The sequence below is a fragment of the Danio rerio genome, chromosome 2 (genome assembly GCF_049306965.1).
Source record: "Danio rerio strain Tuebingen ecotype United States chromosome 2, GRCz12tu, whole genome shotgun sequence".
Classification (NCBI taxonomy): domain Eukaryota; kingdom Metazoa; phylum Chordata; class Actinopteri; order Cypriniformes; family Danionidae; genus Danio; species Danio rerio.
Genome location: NC_133177.1, coordinates 54213640 through 54235371, shown reverse-complemented (window position 1 = coordinate 54235371; position 21732 = coordinate 54213640). Strand labels below are relative to the sequence as shown.

General features: G+C 41.0%; 1 protein-coding gene across 6 annotated transcripts in view; it reads right to left on the bottom strand.

Annotated features, from left to right (window-relative positions):
• The window catches only part of adcyap1r1a (adenylate cyclase activating polypeptide 1a (pituitary) receptor type I), a 95823-nt gene that overhangs the window by 55969 nt on the left and 18122 nt on the right, over window positions 1–21732 (bottom strand). For all 6 annotated transcript variants that reach the window (XM_073916776.1, XM_073916778.1, XM_073916788.1 and 3 more), the window contains 1 exon segment: window positions 11077–11182. In XM_073916776.1, coding sequence (XP_073772877.1) covers window positions 11077–11182 — 106 coding nt within the window.

The window sequence follows — 21732 nt, the reverse complement described above, 5'->3', positions numbered from 1 at the left end:
GTCAGGCTGGGAGATGACCACCTAAAACCAGCTTGACCAGCCTAGCCAGGCTGGGAGCCCAGCCAAAACCAGCTATGTCCAGCTTAAACCAGGGTGGTCAAGCTGGTTTTAGCTGGATTTAGCTGGTCATTTTCCAGCCTGACCAGCTAAGACCTGGCTGAAAATGGCTGGAAACCAGACTGGAAATGGCCAAAACCCCTCTAAAACCAGGCTGGTCAACTAGCTAAAACCTGCCAACTAGCCTAGGCTGGTTTAAGCTGGATTTTTCAGCAGGGTTAACAGCCGATGATGCTCTAGGTTACTTTTTAACAGCAGACAGTGCTCTAGGCTAGTTCGCAACAGCAAATGATGCTCTAGGTTAGTTTTTAACAGCAGGTAGCTAGTTTTTAACGGAAGATAGCGCTCTGTTTTTAAGAGCAAATGAATAGTTTTTAATAGCAGATGGCGCTCTAGGTTAGTTTTTAACAGCAGATGGCACTCTAGGCTAGTTTTGTAACAGCATATGACTAGTTTTTAACAAAAGATAGCGCTTCAGTTTTTGACAGCAGATGGCCAGCTTTTAACAGCAGACAGCGCCCTAGGCTAGCTTTTTACGCTAGTGTATAATGGCAGATGTAAGTCTAGTCTAGAAGGCTAGTTTTTTACAGAAGACTGTGATCTAGGCTAGATTTTCACGCTAGTGTTTAACAACAGACAGCACTCTAAACAAGATTTTACTAATACTAATACTAATAACAAGAAGAAATGATTATTATAACTTATAAATAAAATGTATTTTTTTATTTAGTACATTTTATTAAATAAAACAAATACATTTTTACACATATAAAAGCTTTTTAAAAATAATATGTTGAATAAATGTAATAACTAAGCTACTAAATATAAGTCACATGAGCTCATTTGTTTGCTTGTTTGTTTATTTAAATTTCTAGTTATCATTTGTGTAAAATGTCTGACCTTTTGGAAATCTACTCATACTATAAATAAAAATAAAATCATTAAACGATTGTCTGTAGCTCTGTGTGGTGTTGCTCGCGCTCATGCTTTAAATGACACTAGTATCGCTTTTTGTTTTCTCTCTAGGCTTCATTTTCTCACACACACTCCTTTTTTTTTCAGTCTGCATCTGTCAATCTGCTCTTCTCCCTCTCCTGCAAACGGGGCTGTTTTATTTCCGGCTCAATGATTTTCTGTCTGCGCTGCGCTTTAAGGAACAGGGGAGGACGAGGATCGATGAAGCAGATGTAAACAGGCTGCACACATGCAGAGGTCGTCCGTCCAAAACATTCAAAATACGTGACTCTAAAGCATTCAGACACCAAGTCACATGGAAAAATGCATTGAAATGTATATGCAAATGATCAAATCAAGACATATATTCTGAAGAAGTACTATAGATTTCACAAAAGAAAATTTTTATCATGCCAATTACTTAAAAGCATTTAAAAGTTTGAACTGCAACCAATATTTTAGTAAACCATGTAAATCATCCAAAATACTGAAAACAGTAACTAAAGTAGAGCTCTGGTAAAAAGTGTAAACTGCATCGATTCAGAGATTTACAAAAAAGCATCCCTATTCTCTCCTGAATCAAGTCATAGCTTAGATTTTAACAGCACGTGGTGCTCTAGGCAAGTTAATAACAGCAGATGGTGCTCTAGGCTACTTTTAACAGCAGGTGGTGCTCTAGGCTAATTTTTAACAGCAGGAGGCTAGTTTATAAGATCAGGTGGTGCTCCAGGCTAGTTTATAACAGCAGATGGTGCTATAGGCTAGTTTATAACAGCAGAAGGTGCTCTAGGCTAGTTTATAACAGCAGATGTTGCTCTAGGCTAGTTTTAACAGCAGGTGGTGCTCTAGGCTAATTTTTAACAGCAGGAGGCTAGTTTTTAACATCAGGTGGTGCTCCAGGCTAGTTTATAACAGCAGATTTTGCTCTAGGCTAGTTTATAACAGCAGATGGTGCTCTAGGCTAGATGATAACAGCAGATGGTGCTCTGGGCTAGATTTTAACAGCAGATGGCGCTCTAGGCTAGTTTTTAACATCAGGTGGTGCTCTAGGCTAATTTTAACATCAGGTGGTGCTCTAGGCTTATTTATAACAGCAGATGGTGCTCTAGACTAGTTTATAACAGCAGATGGTGCTCTAGGCTAATTTTAACATCAGGTAGTGCTCTAGGAAAGTTTTTAACAGCAGATGGTGCTCTAGGCTAGATTTTAACATCAGATGGCGCTCTAGGCTAGTTATAACAGCAGATGGTGCTCTAGGCTAGATTTTAACATCAGGTGGTGCTCCAGGCTAGTTTATAACAGCAGATTTTGCTCTAGGCTAGTTTATAACAGCAGATGGTGCTCTAGGCTAGATGATAACAGCAGATGGTGCTCTAGGCTAGATTTTAACAGCAGATGGCGCTCTAGGCTAGTTTTTAACATCAGGTGGTGCTCTAGGCTAATTTTAACATCAGGTGGTGCTCTAGGCTTATTTATAACAGCAGATGGTGCTCTAGACTAGTTTATAACAGCAGATGGTGCTCTAGGCTAATTTTAACATCAGGTGGTGCTCTAGGAAAGTTTTTAACAGCAGATGGTGCTCCAGGCTAGATTTTAACATCAGATGGCGCTCTAGGCTAGTTATAACAGCAGATGGTGCTCTAGGCTAGATTTTAACATCAGGTGGTGCTCTAGGCTAGTTTATAACAGCAGATGTGCTCTAGGCTAGTTTATAACAGCAAATGGTGCTCTAGGTTAGTTTTAACATCAGGTGGTTCTCTAGGAAAGATTTTAACAGCAGATGTTGCTCTAGGCTAGTTTATAACAGCAGATGGTGCTCTATGGTAGTTTTCACAGCAGGTGGTGCTCTAGGCTAATTTATAACAGCAGATGGTGCTCTAGGCTAGTTTATAACAACAGATGGTGCTCTAGGCTAGATTTTAACATCAGATGGCGTTCTAGGCTAGTTTTAACAGCAGATGGTGCTCTAAGCTAGATTTAACAGCAGATGGTGCTCTAAGCTAGACTTAACAGCAGATGGTGCTCTAAGCTAGATTTAACAGCAGATGGTGCTCTAGGTTACTTTTTCACCATACACAATTTCTCACAAAGAACTCCACTGAGTCATATAAGTTTGCTTTTGTCATGAGGTGAATGTAAACAGCTAACTATGAAAACTTTTGCTTAAATCTTTCCTAAAGATTATTTTAGGTTCAAATTGTGATTGTAAGGAATTGTAAGGAATGTGATGCAAGTACGGCTGTTTGTAAAGCAAACATAGCAATCTACTGTTAAAAAGTAAGCTCAAAATCACGTTAAAGAAAACACAGTGATGTATTTTGAATACCTCAGAATTCAAAATTAATTTCCCAAACCATTTTTCACCACAGCTCTACTCTAAAGCATTCTGACACCAAGTCACATGGAAAAACATATTGAAATAGGAGCAATTTATAAAACGCAGCAGCATTTATTTGGAATGAGAACTAGATATGTCAAAAGATATGTGTTTTAGGTCATGCCAATTGCTCAAAACCATTTCTTAGAGTAAATTGCAGCTCATTCTCTAGAAACAAGAGCTCTGAGGTCTGAACCAGGTCTTCAATTTCTGTCGTATTAATGCTGTTCAGATATCTTGAAAGTGGCGCTTCATTCTCTGCTGGAAAGCATGTTGTTCTTCTTTACGGTTGAGTGAACTATTGTCAGCTAATTAGCTTAAACGCCCCCAGAGGATCCTGATTGGCCAGCTAAAATTTGCAAAGAATTTAATTGGTTTGAAGAGAGACTGAGAAAGGAGATGAAGCGTACAGTAAATGGAGAAAATGAGGAGAGCACTTGACAATTCTCATCATTTATAGTTATGTGTGTGAGTAACATGTAGTTTTTGGTTTGTTCTGCCAGCTGCTAATGACATACCAAATTTAAATATAATATATATAAAAATATTTACAGCTTTTTTTTGTAGTTGCAGATTTATTATCATGTTTCGTTCATTCATTTTCCTTCGGCTTTGTCTCTTATTTATCTGTTTTCATTCCAGCATATTATGTTATGTTTTACGCAGTGGATACCTTTTCAGCTGCAACCCAATACTGAGAAATACCCATACACTTCCACATTCATACACACTCATAAACTACGGTCAATTTACTTCATCCAAATCACCTATAGCTTATGTCTTTGGACTGCGGAGGAAAGGGATCGACTTAGAAAATCACTTACCAGTTTTATAATGACTAATTAGCTGTGGTTTGAAACTATGCTTTGTTTTTTTTCCTCTAAGGGTTTATTATGCAATCTCTGCCGTGATTTTGTGAATGGCACTGCATAGTGGCAGTCTAAACATCGACTTTCTCGAATAAAAAAAGCCTCAAAAGTACATTATGTTGTCCAACAGCTGTAATATTTGTCAAACTATTGTGAGTTTATTGATCTGCAGTGACTCTATGTGGGCAAAGTAATACACAAGCGTGAAAAGGCTTTAGGAGTTCTGATATTGCATAATATCGCACAGCTATCAGCCAATCAGATTCAAGAACCAGACAGAACTGTTGTATAAATGAGCAATATCACACGAGTAGCAGTGCAATATTTCTGTATATCAGCACTGGTGGGAGGCGTGCGTTGCCTTAGCGTTCCACCAGTGCTGATATACAGCTATATCGCACTGCTGCGAGTGTGATATTGCGTTTATACAACAGTTCGACGGCAAAATTGTGTGTATAAAAAAGAAAATCAAACACGGAGAGTCTAAAAACCCCTTTTTATTAGGAACTACTTTCTTCCGCCATTCATTCACATCTGCAGCTGAACGTCAGAACAGCAGAAGCCATTACTAAATCACCAACGTCACTTTATAACTAGTGTTTGAATGACTCTCTATAGCGTAACGTTTTTGCTCACACTTTAGGATATAAGGCTGAACGTGACTGCCATCAGTCTACAGAGATACCTCCCTAAAGTCTATCACAGTCTGAAGTATTTGTTCCAATTGGTATATTGTGACGAGTGCCCGGTGTTCCAGCGTTTACCCGGAGACTTTTGGGATTGAAAAAAAAGGAGACCAACTATTCCGCTCTTCCTATTGGCCTTTATGCATTTTTCCCCAAGTGCTGTCGACTACATACAAATATGTAGCAAAATAAAATATTACATTATCGAAATAAAAGAATGATACATCGGCAAATCGACCATCACACACTTCTCCTCAGAGCTCACTAAACTGAACTGAGCTCCCATGCATGCGTGCTTATGATGCTTACATCTCAAAGGTAAAACAACCACAGAAGAAGTCCTCTTAAAGGAGACATGACATTTACAATGCATATCAAACATTAAGCGACCGTTACAATATCCCAATAACGAACCCTGAAAAAAGCAGTGCAATAACTACCAGACTGCTGTTGTGTTAGCGAAAAGGAAAAACACTAAACAGATGCAAGCATTTCATCTTTATTTCTGCCAACACAACACACATTCCTGATGTGCGAGTCCCATATCTCATGCTCAATCCGCTACAATTACTTATGGTAACGTTATAAATATAGCACTGCAACATACAAGAGAGAGATTGTCTTGGAATATCACTTACCAGTTTAATAATGATTTGATCAGCTGTAGTTACGCTGTTGTAGTCTTATAAGGGCTTAGTATTAAAGTCTCTTTTAAGGTGTATTCTATAGCAGTGTTTCTCAACTGGTGGGTCGCGACTCAAGTGGGTCGTGGGAACATTTTTAGTGCGTTGTGGAGTGTGTGGTCAAAAAAACAACAAAAGTTTATTTTTTAACTTATTTTGACTTTTATTTTGAAATGCGCCCACGACAACCCTACCGTTTGACATGTGAAATTTCATTTAATTATAGCAACTGATATGTTGAAGCGCAACTACGACTCTTAATATGTAAAGTATGGATTTACATATATTGACAACAAAAAAGACTTAAAGCCTCAGTGTGTCAAAAGTAGTGAGGTGCTCTCACAAGAGAGCACAAAACCTTTTTAAATTAAAATGACATTTAGAAACCAGACAACATGTTTTAATAACAGTTCAGTTTAGTTCATGGTAACTAAACCTTTCCTTACCCTAACCGCTGTTTACAGTATTTGTTGTTTTTACTTTGTAATATTTCTATAATTTGATACATTTTGTGAAATGATAGCAATAAAATATCGTTTATTTGTAAGTCTTGGTGATTTTCTATAATTTATCTGTCACTACTTGTGTACGTTAACAAAAAAATACAAATTAATTATAATTCCTAAAATTGTATTATAGTTCCTAAAAATTTGGGTCGCGGCTTGATGACCATGTAAAAATGTGGGTCCCATGCCCAAACCAGTTGAGAACCCCTGTTCTACATTATGTTATTATGCGGTTCTGTCGCCATCTTGTGGATGAAAACGTCAACCGTCTTTGTTCTACTACTCAGGCCAACATTATGAAGCTGCAGGCCCGGAGAGCCAACCGCACGCTCAGACCTACATGCTCAGACGGCTAGACCTTCACAGTGCCACCTGCTGTTTGAATGATCGACTAACCTGAATTCAGCTGCTTATAAATTGTTATTTAAACTATTTTTCTACTATAAAATATTACGCTATGATTGAATACATTGTTTTATAGAATATTAAACATGATTTAATGCATTAATTATGTTGTATTTTTATTAATTGTATTTGTAGATGTTGAGATATTGATATTGTTAATAGATATTGTTCAGTTACTTTAACATTTTCAGACATTTATTGTTTTTTTAATCATTTATCACTGCTTCATCTTGAGTTGAGGCAATGAATATTTTCTTCATATACAGTACATTTCTTGACATACAGTAAATTATAGTACTTTGGGCAATTTTCTCACAACAAACTTTAAAAACAAACTTTTTCATGAGGTCCTACAAGTCATCAAGCTGTAAACAATGCAGAGAAAAATGGTGAAAAATAATACTTAAATTAATACTAATGTTTTTACGTAAAAAAAAAATACTTAAATAAAATAAATGTTTTGCATTCTTGTTGGGAAGATTTTTCATTTCTTAAGCAAAAATCTGTGAAAATATCTGCAGCCTTTGGTGCACTGTATTAGTGTTGACAGAGATCACCCTTTTTGAATTGTAATATCCATCTGGGAAAAAATAACACAAGTCACAAGCAAATTATTTTTGCTTTAACCTAAAAGAGCTCATGTTGTAAATTCTATGCAGATTAACAGATATTTTAATTTCCAAAAAACTTACTTGTAACCATTACAGAACTTAATAATTGTTAAACTGTTATTGTGGTACTGTTATTGCCTTTGGTAGCACTTTCAGATAGATAATACAGTAATATGTACTGTAGACCTATATAGCACTAAAATATCTTTCAAATAATAACTGCGTTATATATTATACATTTTATTTTAACATTTTTACTTTACTGCTTTTTTTCCCAGAAAACATTGCTAGAAAATTATCCCTGAATGGTACAATAACAGAAAATAAAAGCAAGCTGTAAATATCTTAAAACAATGCTCTTTTGACACTAATGTTGATTTAATCAAACACTGAAACAATTGTTTGTTAGTGTGATATTTTACAACACAATCATTTATGCCATAAAACCTGGTAATTTTCAGGACTCGCTTTAATAATCAATAACCTTACTGGCGTGTCTGATGTTGCTACTTGCTAAAGTGTTGGTCTGATCGTGCAGTTGGCTCTCCGTACCTGCTCTCCATACCTGCCGCTTCACCCAACCCAACAGCAGGTGGCACTGTCTGAGAAAACGATAGGTCTGAGCGTGCAGGTCTGAGTGTGCAGTTGGGTCTCCGGGCCTGCAGCTTCACCTTACTCACTCAGGCTATGGCTGCCGATGAGCTGTCTCTCAGAAATTGTGTATATTTTTTAAAATACATACTATTCTTAAAAATAAACAGCATAGTTGCAATCTAAACAAGCACATTCTCGACAAAAAAAGCTTTTTGTTCAACAGCAGTAATATTTGTCAAACTGTAGACCGTCCTCTGCTTGTTGCTGGCTGTATGTAATTATCAACATCAAAAGTCGACAGAGATCAACATCCCATAATGCAATTCACAACCGTAAAGAAACAGAAAACACACACAAAATGGAAACTCTTAATTATCTTATTTTTTTACAGTGTGTGTGAGTGTTTCAGCTGCAAGGACATCCACTGTGTGAAACTATTGTGAAACTATTACCAGAGTAATTGGCGGTTCATTCTGCTGTGGCAACCCATGATCAGCCAAAGGAAAACAAATGACTATCCTTTCTACTCACTGTTAAAAAAATGTATGCTAAAATCCCACATACAAGCCTTCTCCAGTTTGCTGCATTTACCCCCAAGTGTCTTTCTAGCAATCCAGCTGTTTTACACACTATAATCTGGTATTTTCTGCTCCGAACAGTCTCCGAATATCTGGAGTGTCCTTGAGGCTGCAAACACATGAGTCAGAGAGCTTTTCTTTTCTCCATCTTCCTGTTCTCTCTCTCTCTCTCTCAGCTCATTTATCCACATCTTGCTGTATGAGTCCTGCAGCTCGCACAGAAATAACTCGTCTGCTCTGTAATTGCTGACAGGTGTCACTGCCTCTTCCTGTTTACCACGGTACCTGAATGCCTCTATAGGGGACGATGACACACTAGCACACCGTAAGCCAAAAAATGAAAACAATGAACGCAAGTTCTGCTAACCTGGTTCTTATCTTCAGATTCTTGACAAACAGGACTAATTCATTTTAAATAAGCTGCTTATAAGAGAGTGTGAAGAATGTTCGCTATGTTATATGATTAACTGTAAGTGTAAAGACTTGTAGGCCTTTAACTCCTCTCTTGTTAAATCGCTTCAGTGAGATTGTATTTTTGGGACTGGATGCTTGGCCATTTCGTCTTATCCAATATCAATTGGGAGGGTGCTATCGCAACTGAACCTGTCAGATGAACGCCGCTCACTTTACCGTTCATTTGGCCAAATAACTGTGCTTATCCCTGAGTGACAAGTGGTTATAATATGCTGAAAGCATTATGGTAATATTATTTATAATATGTAATCAACATAACTTATCTCTAATACAACACCAAACTCTGTACAGCATCAGATGTCATTCCCTCTCTGTAAATGCTAGCGCTCCCGTTTTTTTTTTTTTCAGCAACCTCAATGTCTGCACATCCACAATGTTTACAAATCTGCTGATGTTTAAGAGCATTGCTTTAATGCATTCCTGCATTCCTCTGTGCTCTGACTACTTTTTAACCGTGCTGGGCGTTTCTCTCCATCTCGTGCTGAACGCTGTCGGCCAATCACAGCAGACTGGGTCATCGGTCCAATCAGCGAAGATTAACATGGCGCAAAGGAGAGGTTTGGGTACAAATGAATTGCTGAACACATCATATAAGAGTCGTTGGGATAATTAGGGAAAAATAAATGCATATTATAAGACAATGAAAGTGCTGTTTGACCTTCCATGCATATCAGCCTGTTATTGGAGACCACTAAAACCAAAATATGACCTTTTATAATGCATAATAGGGGCCTTTTTAAAGTGATATATTGTCTGGTTGTGTTGGTTGGTGTCGTATATTACGCTACAAAAACCTTGTAATAAACCGCCAGTGCATTTTCAGATTTATTTCTCTATATATTATTTCTTATAAATACTAAAAGGTCAATAAAAGTCACTTTGCTAAACTGTAGAGTTGAATTTTCAACACCAAAAGTCGACAGAGCAGAGATCAACATCCAACCCAAGGCTCATTTTGAAAACGTAGTCCTGCGGACGTTTCTGGAGGCCGCAAATTATGTAGCCGGAGGTATGTATGACTGCATTTAATTTTTAAGCGAACGCTATGGGGCGGTATGACGCCGTTTCTTTTCACGCTTACCGGCTGAGCGCTTACCTCTGTGTGGAGGGCTTTCCCGCCGCAACCAGTTTGTCCGGTTAGCTCGTCGTGTACGTCGGCGGACTTGAGACGCAGAGAGGAGCTGACTACGACGACCGGGTTCGAGTGCGGGGTAGAGCCATTCCAGAAATCAGATAAGACAAAAACAGAATCCAAAAAATAAAACTAACAAGTTCATGACAGGGTGAGAATGTGGTAAAATCCGAAAATGTGGTTAAAAAAATCAGACGAAGGCTTTTCTTTTTCTGGACGGCTTTTGTAAATTGTTGGTTGGGTTTAGGGAAGCAAGCGGGTGGGCGGGTCAAACTGTAAAATTGGTTGGGTTTAGGAAAGGAGGAGGGTGGATTGGCTGATTGGCCGGTCGCCCAGTCAATCATTCAGCCAGTCGGATGGACGGTTGTTCGACAGAGGCCTCTGGTGGATTTACGTGAGAACAGCCCGGCCGCGGGTGAAGACACTTGAGATGTGAGAAAGCCCACACAGCGGCCTCCTGTGGATTTGCGAAAACATAAACTGCTAAAATATCTACCTCCCGGGATGCATTTCGCAGTCTCCAGAAACGTGGGACTATGTTTCCAGAATAGGCCTGGGTTGTCAACATCCCATTATGCAATTCACAACACTTGTAAATCACAAAGTACCGAAACTCTTAATTAACAGATTTTTTTACAGTGTGTGCGAATGATGCAAGAGCATCCACTGTGTAAAACAATTGCCAGAGTAATTGGAGGTTCATTCTACTGTGGTGACCCATGATAACTTTGAATGTATTATTTGTGTCTGTAAAATTTTTAGTGTCCCCCCCCGTTAAATGAAATTTACGCCTATGACTTGAAGCAATATTTGTTTTTTAATTGTCTACAGAATAAACCACTGTTATACAATGACTTGCCTGATTACCCTATCTTACCTAATTAACCTAGTTGAGCCTTAAATGTCACTTTAAGCTGTAGGGAAGTGTATTGAAAAATATCTAGTCAAATATTATTTACTGTCATCAGGACAAAGATATAATAATTCAGTTATTAGAAATGAGTTATTAAAACTATTATGTTTAGAAATGTGTTGAAGAAATCTTCTCTCCGTTAAACAGGAATCGGGGAAAAATATACGGGGGGTGGGGGGCTAATAATTCTGACTTTAAATGCACAAATAGTTTGAAACAGCCTTTGCTCTTTCTTACCAAATTTTTGGTCGTCTTTGGGGTCGTGGAGTGCGATTCGCTCCAAGCATCTCTCCTCCTCGCGTTTTATGACGCAGTTGGAGATCTCTGAATGTATGGGCCACATCTGGAACAACAAGCAGATAAAATGCATAAATAAAGCAGAACAACACAAGAGCAACATGAACAAACAGCAGCACAGAAAGAATTCACCCAACCTAAACCACAAAAATGTTTCCACTAACACTGTGAACGCATATAAACAATCTATTTATCTTTCAGGGGTTCTTGGCTTTTATACTGTACAATTCATGTTGCTTCTGTCTTTGACATTGGTACAGTGTCAGATTAAACATCCATTTCTGTAAAAAAAAATACTGCTAAAACTGATCATCTTACATGGGTTTCCAGTCATATAGTAATTTAATAAATACAAAACTTTATTGTCAGAAATGCATCTACTCTCTTACATGGACAGTGGGGAAATACATATTCAACACATCATCATTTTTCTTAGAAAACATAATTCTAAATGGTGCTATTCACAACAAAATAAATCCATATATGCAAAGAAAACAATGTTAATTAGTTTACAAATTAGGTTTTGAGTAATAAAATGAAATGACACAGGGAAAAGGAGTATTGAACACATGAAGAAAGGAAGCTGTAGAAAGGCAGTGAAAGCCCAGAGAGCAGTTGAAATCTTTCAGCAGAAAAATAAGAAGCTGTAGAATGGCCCTGCCAATCCCCTGACTTGAATCTAATACAGTTGAATTCAGCTTATATATAAATGCAGATATCTATACAAAAATGTTTAGTATAGTTTTGTTTTTTATTTATGTAAGTGTACAGGGTATATATCGAGCTAGTGTTGTTCCCATTCTGATAAACTTCTGGTGACCTGTTATTGTGAGTTTTTTTTTTAATCTTATACGGTTCCTTTTACAGCATCGATGTTGTGATGTAATTAAAATACATTCAGTTAAATAGACTTTGGCATTCATTTAGTTGTTTAAGCATAAAAAGAGACAAAAAGCCGTTTACTCGGCAGAATCGGCAGGCTAGCGCAGAAGCTCCATTGAATATACTGGGGTAAAATAAATGGTCATATTATAAAGACATGGCGGGGTGAAATGTAATTTAATGCAGTGCTTCTTGTACAATCTGAGCCCCACTTTATATCGGATATCACTCAGCCAGTGGAGATCGCTGATTTTTAAAGAAAACAGACATTAAACACGCCAATTTTGCATTCACGAGTTCACACTTGCATTCGTTTAAGTATAAAGCATATTTGGCGTGCTGTCCGGGGGGAGGGCTCTGAGCTCGAGGAGACACCCCAACTCGAGTTATTCCCCTTATAAGGAAACAAAGAGGAGTTGGGATTCGAGCGAAGTATCTAGCCCGGCCCCAGAACGCTCCCCCCGGGAATGTAATGCAAGAGGTGAGGTGACGGGGTGGTGGAGGGATGCTAAAGTCGTGAGATGCTGCAGGTAAGACAGCTTTGGTATATATAGGCGTTGCTCAGAAACTGATTTGATGATGGGATAATTGTCAATGACGTATTCGATACTGAAACTTCTGCGCATGCTCCTCCCGAAATTTGTTTACAAACATCACTTCACGAGTTCACACTTGCATTCGTTTAAAGTATAAAGCATATTTGGCGTGCTGTCCGGGGGGAGGGCTCTGAGCTCGAGGAGACACCCCAACTCGAGTTATTCCCCTTATAAGGAAACAAAGAGGAGTTGGGATTCGAGCGAAGTATCTAGCCCGGCCCCAGAACGCTCCCCCCGGGAATGTAATGCAAGAGGTGAGGTGACGGGGTGGTGGAGGGATGCTAAAGTCGTGAGATGCTGCAGGTAAGACAGCTTTGGTATATATAGGTGTTGCTCAGAAACTGATTTGATGATGGGATAATTGTCAATGACGTATTCGATACTGAAACTTCTGCGCATGCTCCTCCCGAAATTTGTTTACAAACATCACTTCACGAGTTCACACTTGCATTCGTTTAAGTATAAAGCATATTTGGCGTGCTGTCCGGGGGGAGGGCTCTGAGCTCGAGGAGACACCCCAACTCGAGTTATTGTCTAGCCCGGCCCCAGAACGCTCCCCAAAAAACGCTATTTGTTACAGGACAGCAGCCAGACAATGTGCAAGCCCCCCAAAATTTGCTGATCTTAAAAATTTGGAGGGGTGCTGTTGAGTTATAAGGTATGTGTTTCGGGAGGAAGCAGTTGCTGTGTTGATAGTGGTGCATGACAAAATGTCTCTAGCAAGAGTGTCTGCTCCCACAGGAGACGGGCGTCTTCTGCGGGAGTGGTCACTGCATTAGCAATGGTGTGTGTTAAAGTATGCATCCCCGTAATAGCTGTCACTGTGCTGACAGTGGTGTATGATGAGGTATGAGTCTCTCATAGGAGTGGTCACTGCGCTTGCAGTGGTGCATAATAAGGTGTACGTCTCCCGTAGGAGCAGTCACTGCGCTTGCAGTGGTGCATAATAAGGTGTACGTCTCCCGTAGGAGCGGTCACTGCACTTGCAGTGGTGCATAATTATAAGGTGTACGTCTCCCGTAGGAGCAGTCACTGCGCTTGCAGTGGTGCATAATAAGGTGTACGTCTCCCGTAGGAGCAGTCACTGCACTTGCAGTGGTGCATAGTTATGAGGTGTACGTCTCCCGTAGGAGCGGTCACTGCGCTTGCAGTGGTGCATAATAAGGTGTACGTCTCTCGTAGGAGCAGTCACTGCACTTGCAGTGGTGCATAGTTATGAGGTGTACGTCTCCCGTAGGAGCGGTCACTGCGCTTGCAGTGGTGCATAATAAGGTGTACGTCTCCCGTAGGAGCAGTCACTGCACTTGCAGTGGTGCATAATTATGAGGTGTACGTCTCCCGTAGGAGCGGTCACTGCGCTTGCAGTGGTGCATGATTATAAGGTGTACGTCTCCCGTAGGAGCAGTCACTGCGCTTACAGTGGTGCATAATAAGGTGTACGTCTCCCGTAGGAGCGGTCACTGCGCTTGCAGTGGTGCATAATAAGGTGTACGTCTCCCGTAGGAGCAGTCACTGCGCTTGCAGTGGTGCATAATAAGGTGTACGTCTCCCGTAGGAGCAGTCACTGCACTTGCAGTGGTGCATAGTTATGAGGTGTACGTCTCCCGTAGGAGCGGTCACTGTACTAACAGTGGTGCATAATAGTAAGGTGTGTGTCTCCTGTATGAGGTATGAGTGGTCACTGCCCTAGAGACAGTGTGTAATAAGGTGTACGTCTCCCGTAGGAGCAGTCACTGCCCTTGCAGTGGTGCATAATTATAAGGTGTGCGTCTCCCGTAGGAGCAGTCACTGCACTTGCAGTGGTGCATAATTATGAGGTGTACGTCTCCCATAGGAGCGGTCACTGCACTTGCAGTGATGTATAATTATAAGGTGTACGTCTCCCGTAGGAGCGGTCACTGTACTAACAGTGGTGCATAATAATGAGGTGTGTGTCTCCTGTATGAGGTATGAGTGGTCACTGCCCTAGTGGCAGTGTGTAATAAGGTGTGCGTCTCCAGTAGGAGCAGTCACTGCACTTGCAGTGGTGCATAATTATGAGGTGTACGTCTCCCGTAGGAGCGGTCACTGTACTAACAGTGGTGCATAATAATATATGCGTCTCCCGTAGGAGTGGTCACTGCACTAGCAGTAGTGTGTAATCAAGTGTGTGTCTCCCGTAGGAGCGGTCACTGCACTTGCAGTGGTGCATAATAAGGTGTACGTCTCCAGTGGGAGCGGTCACTACACTTGTAGTGGTGCATAATAATAAGGTGGGCTTCCCCCGTGGGAGCGGTCGCTGGACTAGCAGTGATGCTTGATGAGGTGTACGTCTCTAGTGGGAGCTGTCACTGCACTTGCAGTGGCACATAATAGTAAGGTGTGCTTCTCCCATAGGAGCAGTCACTGTGCTTGCAGTTTTTCATAATAATAGGGTGTCTCCCGTATGAGAAATTACTGCCCTAGCAGCAGTGTGTAATTAGGTGTGTGTCTCTTGTAGGAGCGGTCACTGCACTTGCAGTGGTGCATAATATTAATGTGTGCGTTCCCCGTAGGAGCGGTCACTGCGCTAGCAGTGGTGCATGATAAAAAGGTGTGTGTCTCCTGTAGGAGAGGTCACTGCACTAGCAGTAGTATGTAATAAGGTGTGCATCTCCCGTAGAATCGGTCACTGCGCTTGCAGTAGTGCATAATGATAAGGAGTGTGACTACGGTGCGAGCGGTAACTACGCCTGCAATAGTACAAAATGATAAGGTGTGCGACTCCTGTAGGGGCAGTCGCTGCGCTTGCAATAATACAAAATATGGTGTAAGACTCCTGTAGGAGCGGTAGCTGTGCTTGCAGTGATGCATGATAAATAAGGTGAGCTTCTCCCATAGGAGCAGTCACTGCGCTTGCAGTGGTGCATGATAAATAAGGTGTGCGTCTCCAGTGAGAGCGGTCACTGCGCTAGCAGTGGTGCATAATAATGATGTGTACGTCTGCCGTACGAGCAGTCACTGCACTTGCAGTGGAGCGTAATAAGTCGTGTGTCTAGAGTGGAAGCAGCCACTGTGCTTGCAGTAGTACGTAATAGGGTGTGCATCCCCAGTGAGAGCGGTCGCTGTGCAGCAGCAACCTTTTAATAGAACTCCTTGAAGGGGTTAATGACCAGGGTTAGGAAAGGTTTAGGGGTTGAAATGGTAAAAAGGGGGCAACGATAGACTTTTCGGTTTAATTTCTGTGGCAAACTTAATTGATAGGATTAAAGAAACTTAAGGTAGTGCGAGTAGCACTGAGTAGTACCTGAAGTTTTGAATGGAGTTCCATGGTTTATACTGAGTGCAATTGCGACTTGAATCGCTGTGAAATTAGATGGGGTAAGCTAGTCATGGGATTCTGGATGATTTCTGAGCTGAAGTTGCTTATCAGCTTGGTGTTATTATTACTTCATAATTACTTATCAAATTTATTTAATTAAGCAATTTATTTTATAGACGCGTGTTGTCTATGTAAACGTTAATAACATACTTAAGTTTATGCATGTTAAGTACCTAAACGATGACTCTAAGGAATATAGCTATACGTGGCCCAGGATCACAGGTGGGAGGAAAAGAGAAGAGGGGCTGCCGGCGTTAGTGACGTCAGCGGAGGCAGCCGCACGCTGGCACTTACGTCGGGGCCTGACAGAAAATTAGGGACTAGAGCCGTTTGCGGAGGCGTGCTCACGCTACTGATGACCCTAGAATCACAGGTGGGAGGAAAAGAGAAGAGGGGCTGCCGGCGTAAGTGACGTCAGCGGAGGCAGCCTCACGCTGGCACTTACGTCGGGGTCTGACAGAAAATTAGGGACTAGAGCCATTTGCGGAGGCGTGCTCACGCTACTGATGACCCTAGAATCACAGGTGGGAGGGAAAGAGAAGAGGGGCTGCCGGCGTAAGTGACGTCAGCGGAGGCAGCCTCACGCTGGCACTTACGTCGGGGCCCGACAGAAAGTTGGGGATTAGAGCCGTTTGCGAGGCGTGCTCACGCTACTGATGACCCTAGAATCACAGGTGGGAGGAAAAGAGAAGAGGGGCTGCCGGCGTAAGTGACATCAGCGGAGGCAGCCTCACGCTGGCACTTACGTCGGAGCCTGACAGAAAATTAGGGACTAGAGCCGTTTGCGGAGGCGTGCTCACGCTACTGATGACCCTAGAATCACAGGTGGGAGGAAAAGAGAAGAGGGGCTGCCAGCGTTAGTGACGTCAGCGGAGGCAGCCTCACGCTGGCAATTACGTCGGGGCCCGACAGAAAGTTGGGGATTAGAGCCGTTTGCGGAGGCGTGCTCACGCTACTGATGACCCTAGAATCACAGGTGGGAGGAAAAGAGAAGAGGGGCTGCCGGCGTAAGTGACGTCAGCAGAGGCGGCCTCGCGCTGGCACTTACGTCGGGGCCTGACAGAAAGTTGGGGACTAGGGTCGTTTGCGGAGGCATGCTCGCGCTACTGATGACCCTAGGATCACGGGGTGGAAGGAAAAGAGAAGAGAGGAGAGCTACCAGCGCTAGTGACATCAGCGGAGGCGGCCTCACGCTGGAACTTGCGTCGGGGCCTGAAGAAAGTTGGGGGCTAGAGCCGATTGCGGAGGCGTGCTCGCGCTACTCATGGCCCTAGGATCACAGGTGGAAGGAAAAGAGAAGAGAGAAGGGGCTGCCGGCGTTGGTGACGTCAGCGGAGGCAGCCTCACGCTGGAACTTGCATCAGGGCCTGAACAAACCTGGTTAATCTGCAAGCGGCATGAAGGAAGAATCCGCTTGTTACTGGTGACCTGTTGGTGACGTATGCAATACCGTTTCCGGGTCCAAGCCGCCACTCATTTGAGTTGAGAAATTTATTCGTTTATGATCACTTTAAGTTCTTATCACACAATAAAGTTAATTTTATACAAAATCAGTGTACACAAGCATTGCTTGCTGCATAACAATTAACAAAAACAATAAGCAATTTATAAAAATTAATCACTTTCTGCCCATCAGATATAAGGTGTGGACGTATGTATAGGGTATATGCTGAGCTACTGCTGTTCCCATGCTGATACACTTCCAGTGACCTGTTATTGTGAACTTATTTCCATTTGTACGGTTCCTTATACAGCATCGATGTTGTAATGTCATTAAAATACATTGTTAAATAAACTTTAGCATTTATTTGGTTGCTCAAGCGTAAAATGAGACAGAAGCTGTTTACTCGCACGCGCTCGTCAGAAACAGCAGGCTAACGCATAAGCTCCATTAAACATACTGGGGTAAAATAAATGCACATATTATAAAGATATGGCGATATCACTCAGCTAGTGGAGATCGCTCATTTTTAAAGAAAACAGACCTTAAACGCACTGGCTTTTGCATTGGCATTGAATTCGCCGGAAGCGCTTAACCCAGGTTACTGGCAAATTAAGAGTCCTATTAGCATGCTTCAGCATATACCCCATTGCGATAGTGATTTCGAAAGTAATAAATTGTTTTGTAAACATTTAACATTTCATGAGTCTTCCCCATGCAGTAAGTTGAGAAATTATTTGTTTATGATCAAATTTTAAACATATTACACGATAAGTTTTTATACAGAGTCATGTTGTACACAACCATTTTTGGGTTTGCTGCATAACAAAGACCAAACATTTTTAACAATTTATAAAATTAATCACTTGCATCATGTATGAGGCATAGACATATATATTGTGATCATGATTTTCGAAAGTAATAAATCGCTTTGTAAACATTATAATTACCATTTCATGGGTCTCCCCATGCAGTTGAATAGAGCGCTTGGACCCGGAAGCCGCTTCGCGTGACGTCACACTCACGAGCGGACGGGCTTGTTAATCCTAAATTTGGCGCGCCGAGAGCAGGGATTGCGGGCGCTACTAAGTGGAAATGTTCCGTGCGTGGGGGGTGGATGAGGCTGTAGCGGAGACGTGCTCACGCTGTCATGGCGAATTGGCCAATGGTGGTGCTTCGCCTGCAGAGCGTTAGCCTTGCACTCGCTTGATCTGGGTCGGTGGTTTCCAACTGGGGAGCGGCTCAGGTTTGTTGCCGTAGTCTGGAAGAGCGGCGGCGTGGCGGGCCTAAAGCCTGGTTTATACTTCTGCGTCAAGTGACCGGCGCAACTCACGGCGCAGGCAACGCGCGCAGCTGTGCATTTATACTTCTGCGCGCTGTCTCCGTTGGTCTGCATTAACACTTCCGAAACGCTAGTGAGCAGTGAGGTGTACATGTTCCTCTGTGTCGAGTTTCTTCGCTTCTGTTTTGCTATTCTGAACACTTCCTGGATGTACAAGTGACTCAAACTCGCTCATTTTGAGGCAGGAACCGGCAGACGTGCAACAACTTTAACCATGAGGTAAACACAGAACAAAACTTTCCATCCGGAGCTCCTTCACGGGACTCCACACTTGTAAACAATCGCTCGCGCCATTCGCGCGGCTTTCGGTCCCGCCCAGACTCGTCGGCGCTAGCAAGCCAACTAATCACAGAGCTTGCGCTACGCGTTGTTGCGACGTGTGGTTACAATTTTTGAGAGGTGCACGTCAGTGACGGCGATGGCCACGGCGAAGGGCTATGCGTCAGCGCCGTGGCCTACGCCGGTGTTTGACGCAGAAGTATAAATCAGCCTTAAGTTAAGACCGCGGACTCTGTTGATCTGCTCTGCCGAGTGCTGATGCGCTGGACGTCGGCTTGGAGTTTGCAAGAGGAGCCGTGTCATCCTCATGGAATTTTGCTGTTTGGACAAGGCTACAGCGATTGGATGTGCCAATGCTAAAGTCGTGAGATGCTGCAGGTAAGACAGCTTTGGTATATATAGGTGTTGCTTAGAAACTGATTTGATGATGGGATAATTGTCAATGACGTATTCGATACTGAAACTTCTGCGCATGCTCCTCCCGAAATTTGTTTACAAACATCACTTGGCATACAGTTCACTGGAAGCGCTTAATCCAGGTTGCTGGCAAATTAAAAGTCCTATTGGCAAGTTTCGGCATATACCCTATTACACTTACATAATAAAGATATACAGTATACACACACACGCATATCTTATGTCAAAACAATTTTTTATTTTAAATACAATTAATCTTTACCCAACACAAGTTTAATAACAAATACGTACAAATATGTTCAAATATATTAGAAATTATTACGTGTGAACATACATGAACAGACACAAATGATATTATTTCTAAAATATTTTAACATATAGTGGAAATTCCAATAGCTGAAAGTACTATATGTAAAGAATCATATTTTTCCCAATGCTTTGGGATATATTTTAAATATGTGAAATTATAATATGAGCCGGTTCATTCAACTGTGGCGACCCCAAATTAATAAAGGGACTCAGCCGAAAAGAAAATGAATGAATATAATATGAGCTTGCATGTCATATATGGTGTGTAATTCGCATATATTGCAATATATCAGATTTATCCCTGGTCTACAATTGTACCAAATTCATTAGTCCAGTTTGACCACCTTAAACTTCCGGCTTCTTCAACTTCCACCTAAATGTCTGTTTGTAACCATTAATCAGAAAGTAACAGTTATGTTTGTACATGTTCATTAGAAAGAATGAAAATAAATTAATTTAAAGTCAGCAACAAGGTTGCGATAGTATTTTCCTATATTTTGTGATGTATTTTCAAGTGAAACAAAAGAGAATAAATATTGTGTAGGACTTGGACTTTTTTAAATTCCGCAAGCAAAACACATTTTCTCCATTGCCAATAGCTGATAAAAGACAGACCTGTTGTGAGCTCTGACGTTCCTTTAAGACCTGGCATAGAACAATTCCGCCAAAGTATATATATATATATATATTAGTGTTTTTACCAGCTGTGCTGTCATTCTGTCGAGTATTTTCAAATGCCATAAATCAATTAAATCCTTACATCCCCAACTTGAAGTTTATGTACGTCACAAATCCATATTTACTAGTTAAATAGCTTAAAAGTGCAAAAAAAACACACAAAAAACTGATAATCGTTGAGTTTTTTTTTTGTTTTTGCTATATACAGAAATAACACTGATGTCAACCTCAAACGTGTCAATGTAAAAAACATGCATGAAACCCTTTGAAACTATATACAACTGATTTGGACTAATTACATCAATTCATTTGTGAGATACACTTATTTTTATAAACAGTGTAGACAGAACAATTTGATTGATTAACAAACAACAAAAAAAACCTCTGTACAAATACCATAGATGAGGGTTGACGGTTCTTCTTCAGTGTTCAAAACAACATCAAGGTGAGTAAAATGCACGTATCAAAAGCACGTTTCAGCACTACAGCAAAAATGTAAGTAAAAAGGTGATAAAAATGTTCCATATTTTAGGCATAAAAATGAAACGACAAGAGTGAATAGCACGTCATATAATCGGGTTTTTTCTGTTTGCTTTGCTTACATTCAAACTCAAAGTAAAACATTTTTTTATGAACGCTTAATACTCAAAAGCAAAGCATTTATAAAGAACATATATACTAACATGTCTTGGAATGGATCTAATCCTTCACAAAAGTCAGCTTCGTCTTTACTGGAAATAGAGTCTAGAGCAAATGAGAAGTCAGAGAATTTCCCGTCAATAGACAAGAGTAATAATTACAAAACATTGGACTTTGTGTATGTTTTTGTGGTGCTATGCGGTCATGACTTTAAGCCAGTGTGTGTGTGATTGTGCATGTATGTGTAAATGTGGATGTGTGAGAAAGAAATTATGATGTTCTGAAATGGATGAAGAGAAACCATGACGAGCAAAGTGCACATACAGTACATAGAGCGCATATTACGTATCAAACAGCGCGCTGTGACATCACCAAAGGAGACAAACCTAATAGGTTCACAGTGCACATGAAGTGATTACGTCATATGCACAGCAACCACTAAAACCTTTCTATAACACATATGCAAATGTGTGCAATGTATTAAAGTGTTTATTTTTTTTGTAAACATCTTAGGCTATTTGTGTAAACTCATTAAAGAGTGAAAAAATTGAAACAGGAGACTTGTTTTTGGCTTGATGTGAAAGTGTAACGTCTCTGATTTCATATGCAAAAAAAAAAAATATTGCTCTACTCATATGCTTTTGGTTTTTATTGGCTTTTAAACAGAGACACG